General features: G+C 33.1%; 1 protein-coding gene across 1 annotated transcript; it reads left to right on the top strand.

Moving 5' to 3' along the window:
- The first annotated feature begins 1233 nt into the window (after positions 1-1233).
- On the top strand, positions 1234-3707 carry LOC104908228 (hypothetical protein). Its single transcript, XM_010697326.4, has 4 exons — positions 1234-1486; positions 1605-1733; positions 2209-2379; positions 3380-3707. Exons 1-4 carry the CDS (start codon positions 1406-1408, stop codon positions 3485-3487), a joined length of 489 nt encoding a protein of 162 aa, XP_010695628.2. The 5' UTR covers positions 1234-1405; the 3' UTR covers positions 3488-3707.
- Positions 3708-11388: the final 7681 nt, after the last annotated feature.

Raw genomic sequence — 11388 nt, 5'->3', positions numbered from 1 at the left:
TATTAGCTGGGATCCAGATTCTTGGGAGATCAATAATAATGTAAATGAAACTAGACATGTTCAAGTTGACTACTATACTCAAGGGTTCAGAATGTAATACTTCTTCCGTTTTTTTTACATTTTACATATTTTAAATCACAGATTTCTAGGTAATTTTTAAAGAAGAGAAATATAGAGAGAAAGAAAATAAAAGGGTCTCATGTGAACATGTGATAGGAGGGAGATAGAGAGAAGTTATTACCAAAAATAAAAGTGTAACATCTAATTTGAAATTTCTTGAAATAGAAAGTGTAACATGTAAAAAAAATAACGGAAGAAGTATATCGATTTGATAGCTTTGGCATTTGGGTTAAGGGAATTAAAAATTATCTTATGCAACCGGTGTATATTTTATATAGTGGAATTAGTTATCCTTAATCAATTAAAAAAATTTAGAATATAATTTTCTAATTTTTTTAAAATTCAATTCAAATCAAATCCTTGAACTTATTGCAAGACATTAATTGTTATGTCGAAAAATGGTAAGAAATTCTCTTTTGAACAATAAGCCTTGTGTTAATTGAGTGTGTATTGTATAAAACACGTTAGCCACCCACAGTCACATGCATATGTAATGCCAACTTCTTATTGATATTTTTTCATATTTTTTTTTTGGATGACTGTACATTGTTATAACTTATAAACAGTACATCCCTTGTATACAAATTAGTGTACCTTTTTAATTATGATACAAAATTGTCTAATCTCATCATAAGTTATTGTAAGTCCGATTCATAAAATATCAACTAGTTTAGTTGGTTAAAATTTTGAGAGGTAGTATGATCAAATCCCGTCTATATTATTTACCCTTATGACTTTCTCTACACCAAAAAAAAAAATGTAAATCCAACTCATGTCAGATTAAAAAATATTTAAATATGTTTAAGATATAAATTTCCAATTTAAGCAACTTGTAGTACAATGTCTAGTCTTTTACATTATCATCTAAGCTTTGTCTTTTTCTTTCATTCATACAAAAATAATTAAGGAGGAAACCTTCAAAATTTTCATGTCTTCCCATAAAATGAATCTTTCAGGAGTACAAAATAATTAACTTTTTCCCCTCTTTTATTCTTTTTAAAAATTAGTTTATCATAAACTCATGGCTATAATCTCCTCTACTTTGTATTTTAATGGGTGCAAGGGTAATTATGTCAATTCACAACAGTATGTATTTAAATTTTTTTGATGTGATGAAACTGTGGCAGTCATTTGGGAAGCAAACAAGAGATGATCATATTCATATTGATATGAGAGCACATATCAAACCCCCTTACTTTCTTTTAAAATAGCTACCTTGAGAGAGCATCTTGGAGAAAAAAAAAAAGAAAGAAGAGAGAGATTAGATCAGTAAAAAAGAGAGTCAATGGTTTCCAGAGAACACAAAAGAGCTGTTGTTCTGCATGAGAAGCTGCAACTACTTCGTTCTATCACTCACTCTCATGCAGTAATTCTCTGATCTTTGTCTGCTTTTTTCAAGTCTTATTATTACATTTACATCTTCATTTTCTGTAAGATGGATTAATTAATTTTGTATGTATATATGTTCATATGTTTTCTACTAGGACAATGATAATGCAATCATCCTTGATGCTTCGAAATATATAGAGGATCTTAAAGATAAGGTGGATAGATTAAATCAAGATATCATCAATAATCCACAAAGTTCAACTATCCAGGATCTACTCCCTCAGGTATTAATTTTAATGCATGATAACTCCCTAATGTATACCTAGTAGGTAATATACGCGCTAGAGATAAACATTAATGTTTAGTGGATACATTTTTTTAGTAACAAAAATATTTTTTTTTTTTATAATTGTCTCTCTCTAGTGAGTCTGGTCTCCACTGGATAGATGAAGCATTTTTTGTTGGGACATATCAAGTGATCATTCTCTTTTACCAACTTAACTTTTTTCGGAACCCATGAATATTGTGTTGGATGATTATTGTTCTTCTTATATTGTAGTAAGCACTAGATCAAATAAACGGAGAGTGCTATGTTTACCCACTGAGAAAAATTATTTATTTTTGTCGAGTTGGATCTTTATTTTTGTTTATATATAGTTGGTTCATTACCACTGGTTAGCCAAAAAAAATTTATATAATGCCAATGATTATATTTCACATTCATTCTAGCTAATTTATTATTACAATTAAAATTTGCAGGTTACAGTGGAAACCCTAGAGAAAGGATTCCTAATAAATGTGTACTCAGAAAAGAGTTACCCAGGTTTGCTGGTTTCAGTCTTAGAAGCTTTTGAAGAACTCAATCTTACCCTAGTTGAAGCTAGGGCTTCTTGTACCCAGAATTTTCAATTGGAAGCAATTAGTGTGGAAGTAAGACATCTAATTTTCTTTGCTCTATTTTTTCCCCTCATTTTACCATTTAAATGATCATAAAAAAAAATCTGTATATAGCCATATAAACTGTGTTCTTCGACCAAAGATGTCTTGGCCTAGTGGTTAAGATTGAGGTATTGTGAACGATAGGTCACATGTTCGAATTTCCCCTCACTTTCTTTGTACTTTGTAATGCCTTTGTGGCGATCAAAAATAAACTGTGTTCTTCATTTCATTACAAAGTATAATTAGCCTCTCATACTTAAGAAAATATGATGTTAAGGCACTTAAAATTAGATACAACACAAAGGAAACTCCAAGAAGACAGCTAGCTTAGGTTTGATCATTGGATTCATATTCATACACCCGATTCTTGTTTTTGGTTGCAAATACCATAGGCCAAAATGAGCTTTTCGTCCTGAGATGAAAAGTTATGACATGTGAATATTCTTTGTTTTATTCACTGATGTTAGGATTTTATCTTATGGGAAATTGCAAAAAATGACATAAAATAAAATAAATATCTTTAGGTGTGTTCGTTATTGTTTTTTTCTTTTCATTTTCAATATATTCGGAAAACTAAAAAATTGAAATACGAATACTTACTTCCAATTTTCTGTTGTAAGACTTCAAAATATACATAATGTTAAGTATAATTATGATTAATTTGTTTATTGTACAACTTATATCATACTATAACTTTTAAAATCATTAATCGACATACTACCGAAAACTATCAATCATAACGAACTTGTCTTATTGTATTTATTTCGTTTTTTTATTATAGATTTCTCTTTTTTTCAGCCTAAGTTGTTATGAGATTACGTACTTCATCCGTTTCAATGTAGTTGTGAAATCTTTTCTTTTTCTATATCTCTCCTCTCAAAAAATTTCCTAGATGTCTTTGATTTTAAAAGTGTTACAACTAAATTGAAACGGGGGAAGTATATGAAAATTATGTAGGTATATATCTCAAGATAGATGAATGATTGTGTAGGGTGACGAAAATGGTGGAGAAATTGTTGATGCTCAAGTAGTAAGGCGAACAGTATCGAAGGCTCTCAGCCATTGGAATACAATTAGTACTGATCAGCAAGACCAGTAAATCATCATCAATTGATCAAATCAGCTTATATTTATTTAATCACTTCCAAGCTTTTGTTTTTACAACTTTTTTGGGTTGTTGATAATTATGTGCTTCTTTTACTACTATAATCCATGCACTGAGTTTGTAGGTTACGAATTTTGTGCGGAAGTTATTATGATAATATATGCTCACAATCGAAAATCGAAGATTTTATGTGAGCTTTTCTCTGCCCAGAAAATTGCAAGCAATTTAAGCTTTGAAGATCAACTAATCAACTTGTCATATAGCTCTTTACTGTTGTATGTTACAGTTTTTACTTTTTTTGACCTAAAATTGATACATTCTACAAGTTAAGTGTCAGCTAATTGTGCTTTTATGAGTAGAAATTATATATTTGGCTTCTCTTAACTTAAAGAATTTGGCCCTGTTTAGCAAATAGAGTTTAGAGTTTAGCTGTTAGAGTTTAGAGTTAGCTGTTAGAGTTTTAACTTTTTGTTCAGCTGATTTGACTACTGATTTGACAACTTTTTTTAATAAATGTGTTTGGTAAAAATTAACTGATTACTAAAAGCTTATTGCCATTTGTTTGTGTAAAATGACATTTATAGACATTTTAATACATATGTGTAATGTTATTATTAGAGGCAAAAAAGTCATTAAACATATTTTTACCTAATCCTCTAAAGAAAAAGCTCCTAATATGAGCTTTTTCATTTTGAGAGTTTTCATTCCAAAACTCTCTCTAAAACTCTCTTTTACCAAACACCCCTTTTAGAGTTTTTGACTAGTCAAAACTCTAAAAGTGGTCCAAACCTCTCTTTTTGCTCCAAAACTCTAATTGCCAAACACCCCATTTGTCTTGTAAAAGACCGCTTACTTTTAAATTAAAATTAGGCAATGATAAGTGCAATATTAAAAAGAGAATTAGCTCAATAGTGACTATGTTAATTTCTTTCAGTGACTAGTTTAACCCATTTAGTGACTAGGTTTAATTTATATTAAAATTAAACCGTCTCTTTTAATAATTTTCGTAACTTAAATACTAATCAAGTTTTAAAGATGAGTTCAATAATGATCTCTCATCTGATCTCTTCCTTAATTAAATAGGAGTATATTTGAAGAGGTAGAATATGAAGTTTTTTTTTCTGGGTGGGGGAGAGGGGGCAAAAAGAACTGTCAAACCAACCTATAATTGACAGAATTTACTAAATCTCAGTTCATTGTGGTTCCATGATTAGAAATGGTACATTATATTCCTGGTCCATGGCTTATGATTGTGACATGTACATACCCTAGTACTTCATTGATCTGCGTAAAAAAAACCCTGAGAATTATGAGAGGTGGGGGTGATGAAGAAACATATTACACACAAGAAGAACTCTAAATAAAGTTACAAGAAATAATATTACTTTTTGATGGGAATTATGTTGATCCATAAGATGATGGAAAAATTAGTTTTTCTAATCCTTAGGGTTAGTTTAATGAGTAGAGGCCATACCCTAAATCTTTATGTGCCAGTTTTACAAGGGAAAAGTATTATGATAGTGATTGCTGAAATTTGTAAAAAGCCTTGAAAGGTTTGAAATGGAAAAAAAAGGACAAAATTGATGAAATATTTTTAATGTAACTAGTTATGATAAATAATGAATATTGTTGGTGTATAATACTTTTGCTATTATCGTAAATATGAATTATTTTCTTTATCCGAGTTGTTATTACTTTTTTTATCAAACACAAATGTTGGTAGAATGTTTACAATGAAAGTGATATGGATTTAAATTTAAATTTTTTTATATTCAATGTCTAAAATCTTCACTACTTAATCTGGATTAGACTTGAAGTATATCCGAAAATATTATGACTCAATTGGACAATCCGAATAGAGATTAACCCAATTTAAATTATTTCGAAGTCAATAATATGTTAATGTTGATCTACTATTTATAAATTGACGATGAACCAAATTATGACTTGCTGTGTATACAGTATAAAACCCAAACAAAATTGAGTTAAAATGAAATGAATCATCATATATCGAATCGATTCGAACTTTCTTTTCTTTTTCTTGAGGGAGTTGAATCTGCTCTAGACCATGATTTTTCATAAAGTGTTTATGGGCCTTCAAACTAGCTTCGGATCTAGATAAATGTTGTCTCAATCTTGTGTACATATCGAACAAGCTAAGGTTTGTATATAAAAGGTACATCAAGGAAACTATATATGTAGAAATTAAAGAAAATTATTGCATGATATACTTATATTGCGTTGTTTTTATTGGATTTATGATTCATGATGACAATTATCATCATGCGTCAGCTTGAGATTGTTGTGTTCCGATGAACTCCATAATTGACCATAAAAGTAAATGCAGATAACTTGTTATTTGTATTTGTTGTCTTTATAGATATGTACATAATAAAAAGAATAAAATAGGACTAATAAGAACGTATATGTGCGCATGTGAAGAGCATGATTTGAGAGACTAATCATGGCACATACACAAGCAAAATTAATGGGTTGAAGCATTTGAATTAACCTGCACTACTTCTTCCAGTCTTCCTCCTCTACATTTGGCACTTGTGGTGCTTATAGAGAGATTCTTATAAACTAAGACGACAAATCATAAAAAGTCATCTCTTTCAAGGCTAATAATACATGCAAGATACAACAACAGAACAATTATTATTGACCCACCAAACTTATTTGTTATATAACCAATGATATTTCATACAAAGAGGAGCTTTTTAGTTTAATATTCCTTCATCATGAAATTTTATACTTGTTATATATATGGACCAACTATGTTTAGAATAATTCTCCCTTGGTGATACAGTAATATATGATACTATATATCAAGGATATCTTGGCTTAGTGGTTAAGATTGAGGTGCTGTGAACGATAGATCACAGGTTCGAATCCCCCCTTCCCTTCTTTATACTTTGTACTGCCTTCGTGGCTCATATGGATCAAAAAAAATATATGATACTATTTAATTTGTTACTTCTGAATCCTAATACAATACTTCTGTCATTTTTTATTAAAAATTTGAGAGAGAAATGACATAATTCTTACAAAAACTTAGAGGGTGAAAGTCGAGGACCGCACTTAATAAAGGAAAGAGCAATTTTGTGATGGTAGTTTGTAATAAAAATGAAGCTTTTTTTTCAAATAAGAGAAGTCAGTCACTTGTTATGATAGTTTCAAATAAGAGAAGTCAATCACTTAATAAAAAACGAACACAATATATTAATCCTTTCATTATTTACGAATAAGTTGCTTTTGATAAACTTTTAAAGTGATTAGTAACACATACTCACATTAAAACTTCAAGTAAAAAGTTATATACTTCCTTTATTTTGAAATAATTGAAACATTTATCATTTTAGATTGTTTCAACAATAAATGAACTTTACTTAATTTGGCATGTATATATAGTTCTCGATATTTATCTCTTCATTACATGAGGTCTTTTTTTTTTCTTTTCTATTTCGCTCTCTCCCCTCCTTAATCTCCAATCTCTCCTTGCATTTCATTTATTTTAGAACGGAAAAAGTACAATGTATGCATTTACGGAAGGAGGGAATATCTATATATTATTGTCATCACCATACGGAGTTTATTTCTAAATAGAAAGTTTCACACAATTTAGTGGAAGTTTTGGAACTCAACAAACATAGAAAGGTATACATTTATTTTAATCATGAAAATAACTTAATAAAGATTCTCAGGATCGGAAACCAACCTTGGAACGAAATAGAAAATAGGATTGCAATAATATTGCAATATTGTAATATAAGTTAGTTCTCTCCGTCAGGATGCAACCATGTAGTGAGACTAAAGATTTTTGTAAACAAGTTTAAGGAAAGAGTTTGATGAAATCTGCTGTATTGAATGCAAATAAATGCAGAAGATTGGAGTAAGGGTAGGTAGCTCAAATGGCGGCTCCTCCTTATATTTTGTGATGTGTTTGTTAAAGTATTACAAGCTGACCTATGCAGCCTTTTATACTAGGAAAAGAAATATTACAATATCAATCCCTAGAATGATTCTCACGTGATCCAAGGTGCCTAGGTGTCAGCTAGTAAGTGAACATGTGAGCTGCACATGATGAACTAGATATTAGATGTTTTATCATTTACACTCCCTCTCAAGATGAGAGTGTGATGCTGATTGCACTCCCATCTTGCCTAGAAGCTTGTTGTGTTGATAGGTAGGCAGTGCCTTAGTCAGAACATCTGCTAATTGAGCTTTAGAAGGAACATAGGAAGGATGTATGATGCCTTGAGCAATCTTCTCTCTAATGAAGTGGCAATCCACTTCAATATGCTTTGTCCTTTCATGGTAGACAGGATTAGCAACTATAGACAATGCTGCTTGATTGTCACACTTGAGAGCAGCTGGGTGCAAATTTCTTAGTCCCAGATCCTTCAATAAGGACATAAGCCAGGTGACTTCACAGGTAGTGAGGGCCATAGCCCTGTATTCAGCTTCAGCTGATGATCTAGCAACCACACTTTGCTTTTTGCTCTTCCAAGATATGGGAGAGGATCCTAAAAGTATACAATAGCCAGTAGTAGATCTCCTGGAGAAGGGACATGAAGCCCAATCTAAGTCACAATAGGCTGTGAGCTTAGCTGCAGTATTACTAGCCAGTAGGATGCCTTGTTCAGGTGCTTGTTTAATATACCTCAAAACTCTTCTAGCTGCTTGCATGTGAATGGATGTAGGAGCTTGCATAAACTGACTAAGTAATTGAACTGAGAAACTTATATCAGGCCTGGAAAGAGTCAGGTAAATTAATTGCCCCACCATCCTTCTGTAGGTCTCTGGATTAGGTAAAGGAGTACCCTTTTGAACATCCAACTTGATGTGAGTGTCAAGAGGGAGCTTGAGAGATTTCAGTTTGTCAATGCCATATTCCTTTAAGAGATCAAGATCATACTTCCTTTGTGAGATGAAGATCCCTTGTGAAGAAATAGTGAACTCCATGCCTACGAAGTAACTTAGGTTGCCCAAATCCTTCATATGAAAATTAGTGCTGAGGAGACTTTTCAGCTTGTTTATAGCACCAAGGTTGTTGCCAGTAATAATCAGGTCATCAACATATATTAACACAGCTGTGAAGTTATCATTTTCTGCTTGAACAAACAAAGAATGATCTGCTTGTGACTGAACAAAACCAAAGGTCAGTAAGGCACTAGACAGTTTAGCAAACCACTGTCTAGGGGCCTGTTTCAGGCCATAGAGAGCCTTTTTTAGTCTACACACTTGAAATTCTTTCTCCCTCTGCATTGCACAATCATCATCAGGTGGATGGTATCCTAGTGGTATGTGCATAAAAATTTCTTCCTTCAAGTCTCCATGAAGGAATGCATTTTGCACATCCATTTGACAAGTATGCCATTTATTCATGGCTGCAACAGCCAATAAAGCTCTTATAGTACTCATTTTTGCTACTGGAGCATATGTTTCTGTATACTCAACTCCCTTCTTCTGATTACAACCCTGAATAACCAACCTTGCCTTCTTCCTTTCTACACTGCCATCAGCTCTATACTTTGTCTTATACACCCATCTACACCCTATTGCTTTTCTTCCAGGTGGAAGCCTGGTTATCTCCCAGGTTTCATTTTTCTCAAGAGCTGCAAGCTCTTGTTCCATAGCTGAAACCCACTCAGATTATGCAGCAGCTTCATAGTAGGTTTTTGGTTCAGTAGTCTCTACTACTTTTCTCACCATATTTACAAAGTGCTCATTTACAGATGTTGGCACTATTGAGGTTACTGCTTCAGCTTGTTCATTAGAAGCAAGACTTCTTTGGGAGGTAGTAACAAAGTCTTTAAGCCAGGTAGGTGTTTTTGAGACTCTTGTGGATTTTCTAGTGGGTGTAGGTGAGGGAACAGGTGGTTGTGTTTGTGTAGGCTCAGTGGGAGATGGTTGAGAGGTTGGTATCTGAGGAGCTTGGATGTGAGTCTGATCAGATGAAGTAGTTTCAGGTGATGTGTAGTCATGAGAAGCAGCTTCAACTTGTGTAGGTTCAGGTGCATGTGTCACAGTAGGATCAGCATCACTACATACAAAGTTAGGTATATCAATGGGCATAGGATTCATGAAGGTGTAGGTTTTAGATTTAAGGTGAGGGAAGATATGTTCATAGAATTGAACATCTCTTGAAACAAATTGTCTTTTTGTGAGAAGGTTTTCCATCTTATATCCCTTCTGGGTATCAAGATAACCCAAGAAGATGCAAGGAACAGCTTTGGTGGCAAATTTGTCTTTCTTTCTCTCAGGGTTATATGCCATAGCAAAACACCCAAAAGCCTTTAAATGAGAGTAATCAGGTTCCTTGCCAAACATTACTTCATAAGGAGTTTTGTTTTTGAGGATAGGTGTTGGTAGTCTATTTATTATGTGAGCTGTTGTAACCACACAATCTCCCCAATAGGCTAGAGACAAACCTGCCCCAAATCTCAAGGCTCTACTTATTTCAAGTAGATGTTTATGCTTCCTTTCCACCACCCCATTCTGTTGTGGTCTGTCAACACAACTTGTTTGATGGATTATACCTTGATCTGTGAACCAAGCAACACATCCTTGGTCCTTGAATTCCAAGGCATTATCAGATCTAATAACCTTCACTTTCCTGCCAAATTGAGTTTTTGCAAATACACAAAATTGTTTAATAGTGTTAAGAGAATCAGACTTGCTTTTGAGTAGATGTACCCAAGTTGCCCTTGTGTAATCATCTACTATAGTCAAGAAAAATCTAAATTTTTCTTTGTAAGCCACTCTATAGGGACCCCATATATCAATATGGATTAAATCAAAGGGCCCTGTATTACTCAAGGGAAAAGGAGATTTTGTGAGTTTAGCCATAGGACAAGAAAGACATATTTCATCCTGATTAGTTTCAATACAATCTTTCAAGCAGGATATATGTTTGAGTTTGCTTGTGGGAGCATGTCCAAGCCTAACATGCCATAGAGAATAGTCAAAAGACTTTGCATTGCAAACTTTAGGTTCATTACAAGCTTTGCTAATCAAAGTAGGATCACCAAAAACAGAATTCTCACTACAGTGAGTTACATTCTTTTTACTACATTGGCTAGTGTTTGCCTTAGACTTCTTAAAAACAAAGAAAGGTTGTCTTGATTGAGATGTGTTTTGGCTGGAGCAAGGTCTTGTATCTTGTCTGGTGTTAGAAAGTCTTGTGTCTTGTTTGGTGTTGGGTTGATTTTGAAGTATAGAGTCCCCCAGTGGCATTCCCTATGTCTCTAATTTCCTGTGTTGTGCAGTCCTGCAGAACACAATGATTTTTGTGAAAAATTACAAGACACTTATCATTTTCACACAACTTCTGCACAGACAAAAGGTTTTGTTTGAACTCAGGTACAAACAAAACTTCTTTAAGCTCAATACCGTTTTCAAGTAGGACATTTCCTACATGTGTTACATAAGCAACACCACCATTAGGTAGATTCACCTTTGGTTTCTGTATTAGTTTTCTCACATTATGAAGTTTCTCAAGCTTAGCAATCATATGGTCTGAAGCTCCAGAGTCAATTATCTATGTATCACTCAAATTTTTAACAAAATGACAATACACCATACCTGCAAAGTGATTCTCAATTTCATCATCAGTGTCATCATTTCTCTGTTTGGTTGCCAGGTTACTAGAGCTAGGTCCCAATTTCATCATCTCCTGAAGCTGTTGAGAAATTGCAGTTGCAAGCTCAGTGCTTCCATCACTAAGTTGAACATTATACCCACTTTTCTTCTTGTAATTCTGGCCTCCAGTGTGAGCCTGACCTTTCCCTTTGCCATATCCACCTCTATTCTCCTGTGTGCTGTCCATATTCTTGGTTCCTTGCTTATATTTATTGTTGTTAGCAGGAAAACCAATTTTGAACCAGCACTTC

The sequence above is a fragment of the Beta vulgaris genome, chromosome 2 (genome assembly GCF_026745355.1).
Source record: "Beta vulgaris subsp. vulgaris cultivar EL10 chromosome 2, EL10.2, whole genome shotgun sequence".
Lineage (NCBI taxonomy): Eukaryota > Viridiplantae > Streptophyta > Magnoliopsida > Caryophyllales > Amaranthaceae > Beta > Beta vulgaris.
The sequence above is the reverse complement of the archived record's forward strand: the minus strand, read 5'-3'. Positions and strand labels throughout refer to the sequence as shown.

What these genes read in the sequence shown, in the direction of transcription:
- LOC104908228 (XM_010697326.4), top strand. Translation starts at nt 1,406, where the DNA reads ATGGTTTCCAGAGAACACAAAAGAGCTGTTGTTCTGCATGAGAAGCTG. An exon ending in TCCAGGATCTACTCCCTCAG is followed by an intron (nt 1,734 to 2,208) that starts GTATTAATTTTA and finishes TAAAATTTGCAG; the next exon opens with GTTACAGTGGAAACCCTAGA. An exon ending in TGGAAGCAATTAGTGTGGAA is followed by an intron (nt 2,380 to 3,379) that starts GTAAGACATCTA and finishes ATGATTGTGTAG; the next exon opens with GGTGACGAAAATGGTGGAGA.